Source organism: Paroedura picta, chromosome 11 (genome assembly GCF_049243985.1).
Source record: "Paroedura picta isolate Pp20150507F chromosome 11, Ppicta_v3.0, whole genome shotgun sequence".
In the NCBI taxonomy this organism is placed as follows: domain Eukaryota; kingdom Metazoa; phylum Chordata; class Lepidosauria; order Squamata; family Gekkonidae; genus Paroedura; species Paroedura picta.
The window spans coordinates 45,409,026-45,426,903 of NC_135379.1; the positions used below are offsets into that span (position 1 = coordinate 45,409,026).

At 39.9% G+C, this 17,878-nt stretch overlaps 1 protein-coding gene across 6 annotated transcripts in view; it reads left to right on the top strand.

The window, feature by feature from the left end:
• The window catches only part of NT5C3A (5'-nucleotidase, cytosolic IIIA), a 25,628-nt gene continuing 7,750 nt past the window's right edge, over positions 1-17,878 (top strand). Inside the window, exons 1-4 of one of the 6 annotated variants that reach the window (XM_077302594.1) lie at positions 43-143; positions 11,441-11,715; positions 12,006-12,112; positions 17,540-17,638. In XM_077302594.1, coding sequence (XP_077158709.1) covers positions 12,011-12,112; positions 17,540-17,638 — 201 coding nt within the window. In that variant the 5' untranslated portion in view covers positions 43-143; positions 11,441-11,715; positions 12,006-12,010. Of the gene's footprint in view, positions 144-497; positions 747-11,440; positions 11,716-12,005; positions 12,113-17,539; positions 17,639-17,878 lie in introns of those variants that run through there. The other 5 variants (XM_077302593.1, XM_077302590.1, XM_077302592.1 and 2 more) reach the window with 5 other exon arrangements.

Sequence of the window (17,878 nt, forward strand, 5' to 3'; positions counted from 1 at the left end):
CGACAACCAACGTCAGCCCCGCCCACTGCCTTTCTCCACCCGCGGCGCCAGAACAAGCCGCTCCAAGCGGGCGGCGGCAGGGACCAGGGGCGCTGTTCCAGGGACGCGGGGCATGCTGGGAAACGTAGTCTTCGCCCCCGAAGGTAAGCCGCGGTAAACGAGTGCTGCGTCGACCTCATTAGTGCGGGGAGGAGGAGAGGTTCCCGTCGGTCCTTTTATTTATTTATTTATTGAACAAACACGAAAGAAGGCCTGGCGTCCTTCTCCACCACCCTTCGAGCCGTCGGGTCTACTAACGGGAGAGCCTGTCGCCAGGAAACCTCCCTCCTTTCCTCCAAAAGGCGAAAGAGACACAGAGGCCTCACCCGCCCACCCCTCCCCGTCATCAGAATGGTTTCTTCCCCTCGCCTCTCCTCCCTCCCCAGGTTTATTTTGGCTTTTCCTCCAACGAGGAGCGTTTAACCGTCGCTTGTGTCCGTTGGCGCCGCGCGGGGGCGGGGCGGGGCGGGCGGGGGTTGGAACGCCGAGGGGCCGCGGCGAGGACTCGACCCGAGGCGCGGAGCTTGGCCGAAGAGGGCTGACCCCGGGCCACGAGGCAGGCCGTGGTGATGGACAAGAGCGCCGTGGCCAAAATGGGAGCGGTGGCCAGCGCCAGCGTGTGCGCCCTGGTCGGCGGGGTGGTTCTGGCTCAGTACATCTTCACCATGAAGAAGAAGACGGGCAGGAAGACCAAGATTATAGAGATGGTAGGCGCATGCGCGTAGAGGGGGGCTCTGGTGGCAGGGGTCGACCGCACGCGTTGCGTGTTGCCCACGATGGGCTTTTGCAGCCGGATTTCCGAAAGTGCCTTATCCAGTTAGGGATTAAGCTCCTAGCACGGCTGCAGTCCTGGACACCTTGGTTGGTTGGTTGGTTCGTTGGGGGGGGGGGGGTTGTAGGGAATCCTCCAGTGTTAAGGTTTCTGCTTTTTCTCCATCCTGGGTTCTGTATGGATCTACAACAGGGGTAGTCAATTTGTAGTCCATGGACATCTGGAGGACCACAGGTTGACTACCCCTGATCTACAAGACTTCGTGATGAAATGCAAAGCTAAAGCAAAGCCTGGTGGGCACATCAGGCGAGTGCCCTGGTCTCCCTGTTGGTTGTTCCCCCTCCAAAGGAAGTGGGAAACAGAATGCTGGGCCAGGTGGACCGCTGGTCTGCTCTGGTGCCTATATTTATAGATCTATGCATCAATTCATTATAGTTTCCTCGCTGATTCTGGGTTGGGGTTTTATCTCTAAATAAGCACGCTTTAAACCAAGGTGGTTGTTTTCTGCCTGCATGCTTCCATGGGAAAGATTGCTGGGGACCAGAGGCACCTTAAAGATGAATGTTTGTTCTTGAATTGATTGCATAAGGTGGAGCTGCCTCCCCCAAACTTTATTCAAGAAAGCCTTGAATAAAACTTGGTTGGCCTTAAAGGTGTCACTGGGCGCCAACTTTGTTCTGCTGCTTCAGACCAACACAACTACCCTGTTGAATCTTGAATCAGACTTTAGTGAGCTGTAACTTACCAGAGTTTGTATTGAAACAAGTGTGTTTGTAAAAACAAACATCAGAGGGAGGATAAGTGTATTCTGATGGTTGGGGAACAGCAAATAGAACAGAAAGTATAGGATAGGACCTGGATGGGAAGAAAATGGAGGCAACCGTATTTTAAGATGCATGCTAGGATTTAAATAGATCTACAAATTCAAACAAGTATTAAAGTATTTCACATTTGCTGTTTACTTATTATAGGCAAGTCTTTTAACTGCAAAGCCTTAACATAATTTCAGTTCATATTTCAGTCTGGGTGTTAACTGGTTTCCCCTTTTTAGTTTGTCTTTAAGATGGCACTGAACTGGAATTGGCCTTCTTTGGAGTAAGCCTTATTATCTGAAGAAATTGTGACATATTTCAGAGTTAACATGCAGTGGATTTAATTACATTCTTAAGTTCTCTTACTACAGTGTGAGCATTCTTTAAAATAATGTCAGACTGAGGCAGGCGTTTCTTGTATCTATGTTAGAACATCCTACTAAATGTGTATTGAACCTGATCCTGGTTCATTTGTATGCAAATTGGTGGTTTGTGTGTGCTTTTTTAAGTGAACATAGGCCAGACGTTCTGATAAGGAAGCAAGGGGAAATAAAAGATTACTTTGTTTTCATTGAATCCATAGCAACTAACTGCACCTTTGCTGTAGCTTTAGTATTGGACTGCAGTCCACACTGCACCAAAAAGCATTTACTGGCTAATCCATTTGCTTAGTCTTGTGTGAAGGCATATTCTTAGTCACTTAATGGAGGTTAGTATCTGCTTAATGTTCAGTTGTAATCCATGTGACTAAACAGTAGATCTTTAATCCCTTTATGTGTATTTATGAATAACTTAATTATTCATTCACCAGAAATGCGAATGGGAGCTCAGACTAAAGGCTTGTACTTGTAGAACATAAGCATGATTTTTGTTCATGATATAGAAGCTAGAAATAAAAGCCTGACTAAGTGATTAAGTTGCATATAAGGTGTTTAAGAGAGGAGAATCAGTTAAGTAGGATTTAGCATATTCCCTGCTAATATTGTGCTGTTAAAAAGTATTTGTTGTTTCAAAAACATGGGACATGTGCTTCTGAAAAAGTGTGAAACAGTTGTCAAAAGGTCTGAGAAATCTGTTCATTTTTGATTCAGAAAAAAGTGCATGTTGTAAAACCAGCTCACTAATTCTTGGCTGGGAATAAGTTGTCAAATAAGATGTTGAGTGCCTGTTTAAAAGGAGGGAAAAAACAAGTTCTGAACTCTGTCAAGTCACTTGTTTGCCCTTAATTATGAACCTCTGATAATAATGTTAAACAAACTTTGTAACAAATAATAAGCAATATTATTTTGTTTATATGTGTGAAATATAATATCCAAATAATTCATTTATCATCTTGGCATTTAAAGGGTAAGTGAGCTTCATGAGTAAGAGAACTGGTGTGTTGAGGGGGTATATTGACATTCCTCATAATGCTGTTATTATTGTATTTTCCTTTAAAAGTTGAGAGACTCACTTTTGGCCAGAATGGTAGATATGCAAGTTGTGTAGGGGCAAAACTGTCCTCAGTAGCAAGCTGTTGAGATCAGTTATATGTCCTCATTAAAGAGTAGCAGTAGCATTCAACAGTTTTGTTGCGAGCCTGCTTGGTGTAGTGGTTAAGAGTGGCAGCCAGGCTTGATTACTCATTGCTCCACATGCAGCCAGCTGGGTGACCTTGAGCCAGTCAGAGTTCTCTTAGAGCTCTCAGCCTCAGCTACTTCACAGGGAGAGGAAGAGTAGGTGATTGTAAGTCGGTTTGAGACTCCTTCAGGCAGTAAAAAAGTGGGGTACCAAAAAAAAGCTCTTCTTTCTTTTCCTGTAGTAGGGCAAGAGTCTTCGCCATTCAGTTAGAAGTTTCTTTTCTTTTCTGTATTGCTAGGCAACAGCAACACATTTACTTCCTGCGGTTCTTCTTGTCACCCAATACAATTCTAATCCAGCTAATATCTTCATTTTTTCTTTCTCTTTTGGTCCCTAAAGTGGATACAAAGCAAAGGAAGAAAACATCAGTTAATACTCCTTACCAATAGCTTATCCTTACTGCAATTTGGAGGTAGCTTAAGCTGAGAGAGGGAGAGACTGGTCCAAGGTCACCTATTTTATTTATTTATGGTTTTCTCCTGTAATAGGATTCAAGGCTACTCCCAGTAAACTTCCAAGATGTGTGGGAATTTGAATATAAGCTTTTCCAGTTCTAATCCAGCACTTTGTCCACTATACCACTCTGATGCAGCATACTGCTGTCAGTATGCTTTTCATAATATTTCTGTGTGACAACATCTATATAGAGCATCTATATAGGCTGAAACTGCAGAAAAACTGCAATCCTATGTGTACATACTCAACAGTAAGCCCTATTTTAATCACCAGGACTTAATTTGAAGTGTACGTAAAATATATATGACCTTAATGTTGTGGGCCACATTACAATTTACTAGATTCAAACAGTGCTATCGTTTGGTGCTGTTCAATAAAATAGTTATTTGTTATGGAGTTATGATTCTAATATGGTTAGATGTTCCTTATATTTTTAAAGTGCAATGAAGTGAGAAGCTTATTAACCATTCCTCTTGATGAGGTGCTTTGCTATTCAATTCTCATTGAAGTCAATGTCCCTTTAATTAGCACTTTAGAATCCGTCCTCTAATGGTGCTAGTAGGCATGCTTCATGCCGATGGAAAACTTCTGTCCGGGCTACCTTCATGTCCTGAGTCTCCATAGACAAGGAAGCATCAAAGATCACCCCCAAATTTCTGGCCTCTGACGTTCATGTAAAGTTGCACCATGTTCAGGCAGGGGAGATGCATTTTTTGGTCCTACCCCCTTCTATCCAGCCACAGGATCTCCATCTTGCATGGGCTGAGTTTCAGACAACTCTGCCTGAGCCATCCAGCCACTGCTTCCAAACAACCAGCAAAAGAGCCACAGAATCTGACATTTCACTTCAGAGAGAACCTTCCCAGTAGCATTTTCTTTCAAATTGCACGTGGAGATAAGCAAACTGCTGTTCCATGTAGGCTTCGGTTACTTTGTGATATCAGATGATGATTCTGCTCCCCCTTATTTGTATATTTACTGCTGCGATGCTAAAAAGTAATTGAGAATGAGTGGAAGTTAGACCTATTGAACAACATGAGAACTATTTTCAGGCAGGCCAATTTAGGATTACTCCTGCAGCTATTTAAATAATAATCTTCCTGCTATTTGGAGTTATAACCCATGAAAATGTTCTGTTAGACACTGTTCTGATTAGTTTGTGGGGGGGGGGGAGGCTTGGAAATACCAGATTCGTTAGTCCTTATCCTACCTAAGTACAAAGTTTGCTTTATATTTCTTTGTCCAGGATTTAACTTATCACAATCAGTGGAGTCATTCAGACCTGTTTTTTAGAAATGGAATTTAAACTAGTAGTATTTTGACCTAATTGTAGGTTTAAAGCAATATATACTGTCAGCCCAGTCCTACATATATTTACCCAGAAACTAATCACATTGTCACAGCAAGTCAGAAACAGGGCACACCAAATTAATCGAAGCTTCGCTCTCTGTAAACAGCATAGAATTGCAGCGTAGGAATGTAAGTGCTTGGGAGGGCTAATAGCACTCTTTTGCCCTGTCCTAGCTTTTTTGTATTCTTCCAAGAATATTGGTGGATATCAAAAATTTGCTGACTGGCAGTGTGAAGTCCGATCACAAGCACAAAAGGTCACTTGATCTGATGACTCCAAGTTTCTTAGTAACTTTCTGTGCCTGATTAGAATCATAAAATCATAAAGTTGGAAGGGATCTTCTGGGTCATCTAGTCCAACCCCCTGCACCATGCAGGACACCCACAACCCTATCACTGACAGTGTAACCTGCCTCCCCCTTGAATCTTCACAGAATCAGCCTCTCTGTCAGATGGCTATCTAGACTCTGTTTAAAAATTTCCAAAGATGGAGAACCCACCACCTCCCGAGGAAGCCTGTTCCACTGAGAAACCGCTCTAACTATCAGGAGCTTCTTCTGGATGTTTAGATGGAATTTCTTTTGAATTAATTGGATCTGGTCGGTCCCTCCGGGGCAAGAGAGAACAACTCTGCTCCATCCTCTATATGGTAGCCTATTAAATACTTGAAGATGGCTATCATATCCCCTCTCAGTTGTCTCCTCCAGGCTAAACAGACCAAGCTCCCCCAACCTTTCTTCATATGTCTTGACCTCCAAACCCATCACCATCTTTGTTGCCCTCCTCTGGACACGCTCCAGAGGATTACTTTTGCAAATATGTAGCTGTCTCCAGAGGGTTACAAGATTTTGCCATCTGTAACTTGCTCTCCTCCTGCCCCCATTAACTGTTCTGTTTTGAAACATTTAACTTTTCTTGTAGATTTATGCACACATACACATATACACATATACATGCACGCTAGGGACAAAGTCAGTTGCATTCAGGAATATAATGTGTGCTTGTAATGAACCCCTGTTCCTGACCACCTATAGTTTTTCCCCCTTTTGATGTTTGGCCTTTTCCGTTGTGCTCCTGGATTTCCTGAAAAGCTGTGGCCCCTTCCTGAGCTCCACTAAAAGTGTCCCCCAATCCCCTCTTGCATTTCAAAGCATTCTCCCGCGTTCCCTCTATTATCGCCTCTCACAAGGATGGCCTTGCTGGGAGTTCAGACAACAAGGTTTAGGCACCTTGTAGACCAGAAGAAACTGTATTACCCTTTCTATGTGAATCGTTGTTCCTGCCAAAAGCAGCACCTTTGCTCCCTTTCTCCCCTTTCCAGGACCTGGAAAGGCTGTAGTCTGGAAGCCCCCGGGCAGGGAACTCACCTGTAGGGGCAGTTCTCATGCATCAGGGATCTGCAGCTTCTGATCCTCTGAGGGAAGTGGAAGGTGATTGGCTGACCACTGGACAGACAGGCAAACCGGTTGGAGGAGGAGGCACTCAGGGGCGTGACAGCCACCCTGAATGGGTGCTAAGAGCTGAGTGGCACTTAAGCCATGAGACGTGCTCCTCCTCCTAGGCCTTACCAGAAATATTAAGTGGAACAGATAATTTTCTGTTCATAGTTAACCGTAACATGGCTTATTTTACCTTTCAGTTCTCTAGATTTCATATGCAATTTTCTTGTGATGTCTGAAGTCTGAGGAAATTTGTTGCTGTTCGAAGTTTTGGTTGCATCAGATTTTTAAGGACATTTTAAATGGTTTGGATAAGTTATGGAATATGTTGTTCAAGTGTTTTTAATATTTACCTGAACTAAATATTTGACAGCATGATGTTGAAATGCAGAGTCAGGGCATAACTGGCCTGTGAAGTCTTTTTATCATTAATACTTTGTATTTAACATTGTGAGTCACTGCAAGACATTTTGGATGAGCAGTGACTAAAAATATCTAATAAATGTTAAAGGTCTGTTTTTCAACTAACCATGGTAGAATACTGGCCTTTACTGAGAAACTAAACTGAGTAGTTCACTGAGAAACCAGGTAATTTTTTTCCAGCTAAGAAAGAGATGTTTGTAGCCTGTAGCTTGCATCATATATTGTAGAAGAAAATATATACAAAAAAGCTTTTCTAAGGTGCTGCTTCTGCACATATCAGATCTCCAGTATTGTAATCCAATCACATAAACTCTTGTTCTTTTCTCAAAAGCAAAGAAAAGCTGTTTATGATGCTATAGTTTCCCCACAGACATAGCTCCACCTTTCAACTATGTCCATTATTTTTCTGCTACTTTTTTTAGACATAATTCCAATCCACAGTGCAGTTTCTCAAACGGAAAACACTAAGGAAAGCTGGTGTTTCCAGTGACTTAGTTAAATCCAGAAGTGCCAGGAATGGAAGGAAAGGAACTGGTGTTGGGTCTTGTAGAAATAGAACATCTATTTTTGATCAGTTTTCATTTTTCTTGAGTGGGGCTGTAGCACAAGGCTTTAAACATCCCAGTCTTTTTGTTGATCTCTCCATAGGTTTCTAGAATGCAAACAACATCCAATTGCTGCTTTGCATTTACTTGGAGGCAAATTATAATATCCTCTTTACAACCTGCCTTCTGCATTCATACTATTTCCAATATGGTTATTCTTCACATTGTGCATTTGCCCATATTGTTTCAATTAAATAAATCTATATGTTGTGGCAAGTTCCTAATTCCTTAATGAAGACAGTAAAAGAACCGGACCCAAGGAAGATCTCCTTTGGAATTCCCTTTATGCACCCATTTGGATTGACAGATTATTTACTTTGCTTGTATTATAGATTCAGGTGGGTAGCTATGTTGGTCTGAAGCAGCCAAACAAAGTTTGAGTCCAATAGCACCTTTAAGACCACCAAAACTTTATTCAAGGTATATACGCATCTTTATTTAGTACTTCCTGGTAACTGACAACCTGCCTACACCCACAAACACCTGCATATATAATAGTTGAGTAAAATCTGTTTCATTGTATCTGAAGAAGTGTATTTGCACAGGGAAGATTATACCTTGAATAAAATTTTATTTGTTTTAAAGTTGCCTTTGGATGCAAACTTTGTTTTGTTTGTACTATAGTTCATCTGCCCTTCTCCACACTGACACAATTGTCATTTGTCAGTTTTTTATTGTTGCCTGTATTTGTCACTTACATGTGCTCAGATTTTATGTGAATTCTTTGCAGCTTACTTAAAGCTAAAGAGATCCCATTCACTGTTTATTGTAAGACACAGTTTAAGTCACAAAGGAAGAAATACGTGTGTGTAAGTGAAAACAGTTTTTGTAACTTTGAAACATAATTCACTACAATACTGATACAAGTTTCAAAACGTGTCAGATTCTTTTTAAAAACCCCTTCTATCATTTATGCTAACAAGTAATATAACTGACAAATTATAAAGAAAACTTTAATGAGATTCTAATAATACAACTTGTATGAGTTTTTTTTAAAGAAATACTTTATTGGAGACTGTTTTTAAAGTACATATATTCAACAGAAGATTTGTTTTAGCCATTATTATATGGGATAAAATTATTTGCCCTTTTCCATTCTATTTATCTTGCAAGTAGTCAATGCAGCCATTTTCTGAAAGAGAAAAACTTTCCAAATGTTAAGCTGGTTTTATACATATATCTGTAAAATTATATTGATCTATTATGTTGTCTATTAGAAAACTGGAATCAGTTAAGGATGAATTATCGGAGGCCGGTAGTTCCTAAAGTCATATGCTGGAGCCAGAGCAAACATTTTAAGCTGTTTCTGATGCCCAGAGTGAGGGGATTGGCTTGAAATGCAGCCTGAAGGCATGCAGAAGTGCGGGTGATCACTCTCATAGTTTCTTTTGGTTTCTACTCCTCTGACCTACAGATCTTGAGTGGTATTGCTCTATCCCAGCTAAGAATGAAAGGAAGAATTCAAACCGGAGAGGACAGGCTATACTTACATACTCACGGTATTAACATTAGGCCTACTCATGTCATGATGATTTCCAGTTTCAGGTGCCATAGTTACATATTATTAGGCCTTTCTATGGAGGGATCTTAGACTGCACATATTCCAAAGAACTCATGGGAATAGATTGCCATTCCTTGAGGCCAAGAATTTTGTGGTTCACACTCTAGAATTCCTGTCACAGTTTATTTTTCTGTATGTCACGTCAGGTCACAGTGAATTATTTCCAACTAATTTTTGAGTAGAAATCAATTACTCTTAGAGCTATTCAAAGCCAACGTATTTGCAAAACTTGTTTAAAATAGGCTTTTAAAATGTTATGGTTCATTCTACCTGGTTTTAGATCTTAGAAACATTTTAGAAATTTCCCAGGAAAAGCAAGGCTGCTTATTATCAGAGCCCTTTGCCTTTCTGTAGAAAGTTTTCTGATGGGCAGCTCTTGTTTTACCTCTTAAAGGGGCATAGGTCAAGGCATGATGTTGTAGCCTCAGCAAATAGTTCAGCCTTTCCAGTCAATCTTAATTGACCTTGACCTCAAATTCTAAATAATTCATTCTCCCCTTCAGTCTTCCTAAAGCAAAGAGAAGCTTTTTATTATCATAGGGTTTTCAATATGTTGTTCTGTTACCTCATCACCTTTTCTGTTGTTGTCTTTCTCAGTTCAGGTATGCCATGAGATCTTGTGATGCAAGTTGCATTTTAATTAGATCACATAGTTTTGTTGTGCTTAATAACTGACAGATATAATTTGATACATTCTTGAAACGCTTTAATAAGAGTTGGTGTGAAGAAACCAATCAATGCAATCCAGTATTAGTCAACATACTTTTTCTGTTTTACTAAAATGTAAATTTATCTTGTGAATGGTCTGCAGTATTTTCCAGCAGAGGCGTGAAACTTAGCTGTGTGGCATGTTTCAGCACATAGGGACATGTGAGACTTCCCTACAGACACAGTATAAAGACAGCATGCCTCTTGAGTATTTCCTTTCATCAGGGACATTCCTGTTTTGAACCTAGTATTTTTGAATTGTGCATAACTTCTGGAACAGAATGTTGGGTTCTTTTAAATCATCAGCTTGCAAAGATTTCAGCTTTACATTACCATTTTTCATAATTGATAGAAAATGTGATGTCCCTCCTATGAGTTAACTCTCTCATTGCAGGGAATTTTCAACACAAATTTTCAACATCCCTACTTGCTATTACTTATTCTATAAATTAATGCTATAGGTTGTACCATGTCAGATTATGTAGTTCTGAGATCACCTCAGAAATGGCCATGCCATATAGTTTGAGGACTTTCATTTCTGCCATAGAAAGTTCCACGACTAGCAATTTTACACACTTCTCTGCATGACTGAAATGCATGTATGAATTGCCTCCAAACAAGACAGTTGAGCACAAAAATATAGTACAGGCCTCTTGAGTATTTCTTACATAATGGAGATGCGGAATAATTCCTCTTTCCCCTGAGTTCAACATTTTAGATGTTCCTCTAATTTGCTAACTTTCATAAAACTGGATGTTTGTCTATGAGTATTCAGATGCTTGTCAAAGACAACCATATTACATTTTTTTTCTGAATTGTTGAGACCAGAAGTAGAGAAGATATGAAAGTCAGTGGCAGTTCTTAGTTCCAGGAAAAAGGTATTGGCAAATACCTGTACAAAAGGATGTGTCCTGAGGTATACTTTTCCAATAATTGGGTTGTCTTTATTTTAGCTAAGTTCCATCCCTTCCTTTCAAAATCTCATGAAAGGCATATACTGTAGCAATAGTAAGGATTACTTTATCCTTTGAGTTGCTATAGTATTTCTCACTTCATGGTTGGAAGTTTGGGACAGCCTTGAAACAATTCATTTTTTGTTTCACATGACAAATAGATTAAAAAGGTTGAAGTTGAAGCTTCAGGAACTCCATAACTTACTTATGCTTATTTCATGTTGTCTTTGATGGCTGCACTATTAAAAACTAAACGTATTTCTTTTTGGGTCTGAGAAACCCCACACACACAATTGAACAGGCAATATTCAACATAATAATAGCATTTGTACTGTCAAGCTTGAATCACTTCAGAAAAAACACCACAAACTGAAATCTTCACAGTTAAGTTGGTCCTAAGAATGTTTATAAAATTGTCCTTACTATTGAAAGTTACTTGGGTTTTTAGTCTCCCATATTAAGATAAAGCACCTTCCTGGACTCCCTTGTTCACTGTTGTAATTGACGTTACTCTGAGTATATGTCATAGTTTGCTTCCATTCTGTGAAGTACGCTGAGCATCTCTGGCATGTTGAGGTGCAAATATTGTCTCTTCCAGGAAGTGCCACGGCAGGTTTCTGAAATACTGATAATGCAAGGATCGTGTTCTTGTTTTTAGGTAGGATTCTTGCTTTCCCAGTAAGTGCCTTCCTCTTGTTACAGCTGCTCCAATTTGCCTGCTGTCAGAGCTGCCCATTCATTGGAAGTATGAGATTCTGTTGTTGGTGTCTCAGCTGATCATCTGTAAATCTGACAGGCTGGATTGTTGAGCCATGCCTTCCTGAAGTGCGTCACAGAGCCCTGTTCTTTTTGCCGAGGGATTAGTCAGGCTGCTTTTGGAAACGCCCTCAGCTGTACCTTGTGCTGCTATATTAGTGTTTGCCTAGCAGGAAGAATTTTCTTTTTTGCTACTGCAGCTGTCTCAGCAAGTGTCTCTGGTAAGTTGTAAACAGAGCTGTCGCTCTCCAGTTAGTATGATCACCTCTATATAATGCCTGTTCTATTGCTGCTGCTTTTAAACAATCTTAGAGGGGTTTTTAAAATAACAGAAATAAATATTTCTACGGGAGTTGGCCCTGCCTGTTGAGAATTGTCGATACTTTCTTATGTGGATAATTCTGAAGCTGTTCAAATTAATTTCTGTATATTCCCTGTTTATACACACTAGTATTGATGGGATAATGTGGCAGGCCATTTCTTAAGCGGTTTGCTTGGTTTTTATTGGCAGCCTGTATGCAAGCCCTGCATCTCTGGACTCTGATTACCACCTGTGCTGTTGCAGTAGGAAACAATCAAGAACGGAAGAACCAAGAGTGCCCTAAGCTCAGCACACAGGTACTCTTCTTTTAAACCAAAAAAGCACAGAGGAAAGCTGAAAAGATTCATTTTTCAAAATTAGCTCAAATCAGACTAGAATACATTTTTCATTTTGGTAAACACTGCTTATCTCCCAAAAGCTCCCTAGTTCAGTGCAGCTGCAAGTTCAGGGAGTTTTGCAATATGAAAAATGCTTTATACTGCAATCCAAACATCGCTTTCCAAGGAGTGTGCCCTGTTGAACAGACCTGAGTATGAATCTTAGTAGACCTGTTAGGATTGCTTTCTTGAAAACTGTTCAAACAATTTAGCATCTTAGTCTTTTTAAGGGATATTTTTAATATATGTAAAGGCTCTCTAGTTTTAGTTTTGTTGAATTTGCACCTAAGCGCTTGGTAGTTCTGTCAGAATGACATTTTGGCATCAGTTGGCAGAGTTTAACATACCCAAACAATATTAAATTATTTTAAAGCGATGCAATGTTACTATGGCAACTTTGTTTGATGATAAAATTTAACTGGCTTGACAGAATCAATACAGAATAGAATTTTGAAAATGCTCTGCAGCTTTATAATAATGTTCCGTGAAACCTGAGTGAAACCTGTCACTATTGTGTCCTCTATATTGATAGAATATATTGCACATCTTGGTTCATTTTAGAAGTGCAAAATGCAGTAGTTTAAAGGGAAAGTAAATGGCAGTAACATTGCTTTTTTCACTACATACTGCCATTACTGAAAAAAATCTTTATGCACTTCATCTCTACCAATTTCATTTGCAGTTGTCTTAGGGCAAATAGGTATGGAAAAAAAACATAGATTTTCTATAGATTATGCAATTGCTGGTGAAGCTTCAGACCTGTGCTTGAGGCCTAAAGTGTGGTTCTATGTTTGTACATTTGGCAACATTTCATGCAACTAGAGCATCCTGTCATATATGCTGTTGTAAGCAAGAGGGAAAGGCTGTGCTGCTAGACTGTCTTAACATGGGGAGGATCTTAGAGCCTGATCAAAGAGGTCTTTGTAGGCCTTAGAGCAGATGGGGGCCAGCTGCAGTTCTGCCCTAAAACCACACTGAGGATTTTCCACATAAGTCAAGCAGTGAGGGCAGCTTCTAGCACTACTTCAAGGGGAGACTGGAGCACAGTCTTTAGCTTGACTACTTCTGTAGACAGTGAAATCAGATTCCTGAATTATATAGCATATATACTGAAAAGGCATAATGATTTATTTCATGGTGTGTATATGTTCTGAATATCATAGCATACATATGACTGATTCTTCCCTGTTATTATGATCTCTTACCACATTTCTCTTAGATCTGCAATTTATATTTGGGGTACTCTTAATTAACATGTTTGAGGGGGGAGAAGTAGTTGAAGAACCCTTTTTGATATGAAGTTCTACCAGCAATAACCTTTCATATTGTTAGCAGGTTAAAATTAGTCTGTTCTTTGGACGATTTCAAAGCAGGTCTTCACTTTAAGGAACACTGATAAACAGATCACAGATTTGGCAAAGCAAGTGGGAACTTTATATATACCAGTAGTGTAGCCTTACAGAGCTGTCTGTTTATAAATACACTACTCTGTTGTTTGTTTTTCCCTAGGAACCTGTTTCAAGGTGTCTCCAAAACAGTGTCCTGTATAACTGTAGTTGCTAATCCTCCTGGAGAACCATGTTCAATATTAGTGGCAGGGGTCCTTCAAAATGCGCATCCCATTACAAAAAACAAGTGATTAGGACTGACAGCCTTGGCTGCTCTATCGGGTATTGGATGCTGTCCCGTTTGCCCCATTACACTATATTTGTATTCATGTTCCCAAGTCAGAAGCCATGTAGGAAGTTCTGTCCTTGATCAAAGGTATTTTTAATCTAGAAGTTTCCTTTAACTGTGAGGTTCATATAGCTTTATGCTTCCTGAGTAGATCTTTATGGGTCCTGCTTCTTGAGATTTTAAAATGGAATTGCTAGGGCCTGAATGTGAAACCTGGACAAGCATGTTATGGAAGTCTATGCAGTTTGGTATAGTGGTTAGGAGTGTGGACTTCTAATCTGGCATGCCGGGTTCGATTCTGCGCTCCCCCACATGCAACCAGCTGGGTGACCTTGGGCTCACCACGGCACTGATAAAACTGTTCTGACCGGGCAGTGATATCAGGGCTCTCTCAGCCTCACCCACCTCACAGGGTGTCTGTTGTGGGGGGAGAGGAATGGGAAGGCGACTGTAAGCCGCTTTGAGCCTCCTTCGGGTAGGGAAAAGCGGCATATAAGAACCAACTCTTCTTCTTCTTCTTCTAATCTGGCGAGCCGGGTTTGATTATGCGCTCCCCCACATACAGCCAGCTGGGTGACCTTGGGCTTGCCACAGCACTGAGAAAAGTGCTCTGGCCAAGCAGTAATATCAGGGCTCTCTCAGCCTCGCCTCCCTCACAGGGTGTCTGTTGTGGGGGGAGGAAAGGGAAGGTGACTGTAAGGCGCTTTGAGACTCCGAGTAGACAAAAGTGGCATATAAGAACCAACTCTTCTTTTTCAGCTAATTTTGATAAATTTTAGACATTTATGTCAGTTATGTCTTTTTCTAATTTGGGTGGCAATTTGGTTCTTTTGTGCTGACTTGCTTTTATTTTACTTGAATTTATTTGGCTGTCCACTGAAGTTACCTTGAAGTACTGTAATCTCATTAAAAAATTTGGCCCAGTAAGTGTGGCATGTATTTATATATTGCTCTTCTCCTTGAAGCATGCAAGAATATAGGCTAGTTAAAATTTTCTGACTTTTGATCCTAAGCAAACATCTGTAGCACTGACACTGGATTACCCATCCTGTTATGATCAGATTTAGAACTTTTTGTTGTCATCACACAGCTCTGACCTTTCTTTTGCCATACCTGTTCACAGTACAGAAAAGCTTACAAAATAGATGATTTTCCAGAAAAAAATCCCCATGCTGTATTATTTGTGTAAAAATTTCCACCCACATGTGTAAATGTAGCATATTTACCTGTAGTCAGAGCTGTTTTACAAATTAATAATGTTAGATGGGTTAAATATGGGGTATAAGGCCAGTACTTGTGAAAGGTGTGCTTGCTTTCTTTTGCTAACATAACTTAAATATTTATTTATTTATTTAAATTGTTCAATTGATTCTTGAAGGGAGTATCAATTCTCAAATGCCTTGCAGGTGTCTAAGGTGCTATTGGACTTGAACCTAGCAACATTTTGGGGGGATATTTTAAAAATGTGTAGTGTAATCCAAAAACACAGTTATACCTCCACTAAATCTTATGTCAATACTCCATATTTAAATATACCACTGACCAGAAACCTATATTCACTCAGGAGGACTTTTGCCAAGTATGTGTGTTTTGGAATTGTGTATAAGGTACTCATAATTTGCCAAAGACAACACTTGCAAACAAAGATCACATATCTGGAATAAAAATTTTATTTGGTAGATTAGGGATGCCTTTTCCTCAAATTCTTTTGCCTTTTGCTTTTTCCTCTCTTCAAGACCAGCTTCAAATGTAAACACTCCCTAGGTTATTTTGATGATATTGTTTCCCTAAACAAATAAGATCTTTGTTTTTATAGTCTTGTCTTTCTGAAAATTATCCCATTTTTTCTTAATAAAAGAAAGTCACCTTGCTTAATATGCAGTTTATAGCTCTAATGTGTTGTTAGCGCCAAAAATATTTTAATTTGAGTCTGCTTAGCATTAATGCTTCTTATCCCCTTGTGAGTTTCTATCAGCACACTTTTATTGTTAAGCTTGGATGGACCATTCAGTTGTTCATCTCACAGAAGGGAACTATTTTTCAGTAACCGGATAAGTAGATTTTAGTACATCTGCTTATGACTCCAAATAAACAGAGAGCATAGTTGTGCCCATCTTGGGTGATTTTCAGCCACTATAGAATCATAGCTTAGAATAGCCTGATCTTGCCACGTCTCAGAAGTTAAGCAGGGTCAGTCTTGGTTGGCACTTTGATGGGAGACCATCAGAGAAGTCTGGAGTTGCTAAGCAGATGCAGGCAATGGCAAACCACCACTATTGGTCTTGCCTTGAAGGCCGTAGAGGGTGGCCACATAAACTGCAACTTGATGGCACTTTCCATCATAGAGTCTGCAGTGGAACCATTACCTTGAGCAGATGGGGATTGTTGTTACTGCCATGCTGCAAAGAGCAAGAATACTTTTCTTCAAAGATACCTTTGCGGCTATGCCAGGCTCAGCACATCTCTGTCCATCAAAACCATTACAGTTGTACAAATATGTACTAAGTGACTGAAATAGTACTGGACAAATACCTTGTCATCCTTCTTAAAAGGATATTGCTAATGACCACATTGTATTGTAGCTATTATCAGTCACTAATAGTTCATCCCAAAGGAATGCTGATTACCTAGATGATAGTGGAGTATAAATAACCAAGCAGGTGATCTGTATCATTTAAATTATATTAATCTTGGGTGAGGGAGGCAAAATGTGTATTTGTAATGAACAGTCACCTCTCAGGTGACTTGCTATTTTGGGAGTGCTCTGAGGAACCTACTCACTTTTCCTACCCTGTTAAGTATTCGTTAGTTTTTACCAATCTATAGACAAGCCTCTGAGATCTCACCTATGTTGACCCTATGATTTGTCCAAAATATACTATGTAGTCTCTCAGTGTAGCTGTGAAGTTTCATGAGTGTTCTATAGTCTGTGGGGTTTTGTACCTCAGAGCCTAGAAGAGTAGGAAATAGATGCTCTCATGCCATTATAAACTGAAAATCAACTGCATCTCTTCGTTATAATCTGTTTGATATTTTGAAGCATCTTGAGAAGCCATGACAAAGCTAGAAATATACAGTACATATTTAGATAGTATCTCCCACCATGGAATAATAGCAGTTACATGATGGTTCACATTTTTACCAGTTACAAGCTGCCTATAATGATGAGATTCAGTTGTGATGCCATAATTAGACTGTTGGACTGGGGTCTGAAAGACCTGGGTTCAGATCCCCACTCTGCCATAGAGCTTGTTTGGTGACCTGGAGCCAGTTCTTCTCACATCCTTAGGGAGCTCTTGTGGTGGCTGTGAGGGAAGAGCAAGGGGACCTCATATATGCTACCTTGAGCTCCTTGGAGAAAAGGGCAGGATAACAAATATACTAGGAGGTACAGGGGAAAACAAAGCCTTTAAGTAAATTTACTAAGGAAGGTTATGTTGATAACTATCAAATTGAGGTGTCCCATTTTCTTACCTAGCTTAGATAGCTATATTTTCTTCTAGATTGTGAGTCAATGTTTTTAACAGTGAACCTACCATTTGCCAAGTCAGCTTGCACAAATTAGTTTTAATTCATTTACTACTAAACTATTAATGCTGATATCTTTAAACTGGGAAATGTTCCCATCTTTGCGAAGTTAATACCTACTCCCAATTTTACCTTTTCTAGATGCCTGAATTTCAGAAGAAGACTGTCCATATCAAGGACCCAGGAAGAGTAGAAGAAATTATCTGTGGCCTCATCAAAGGTGGAGCTGCCAAACTTCAGGTGAAACATAAAGCATATTGGTAGAAGTAAAGAATCATATTTGTTTATGGAGATAAAATAAGATTTTAGAAGAGGATGCAAAAATCTTTAAATGTTTCTTGAATTGTATAATTTAACATTCTCGGTAAATGAACCCCCTCCAGTTCAGGTATATAATTTAATCAGTTTAAATAATTCCTTGATTATTGTATAATAAAATACTGAATGTCATATTACCTGCTTGGCCTGCCATTTAAATTC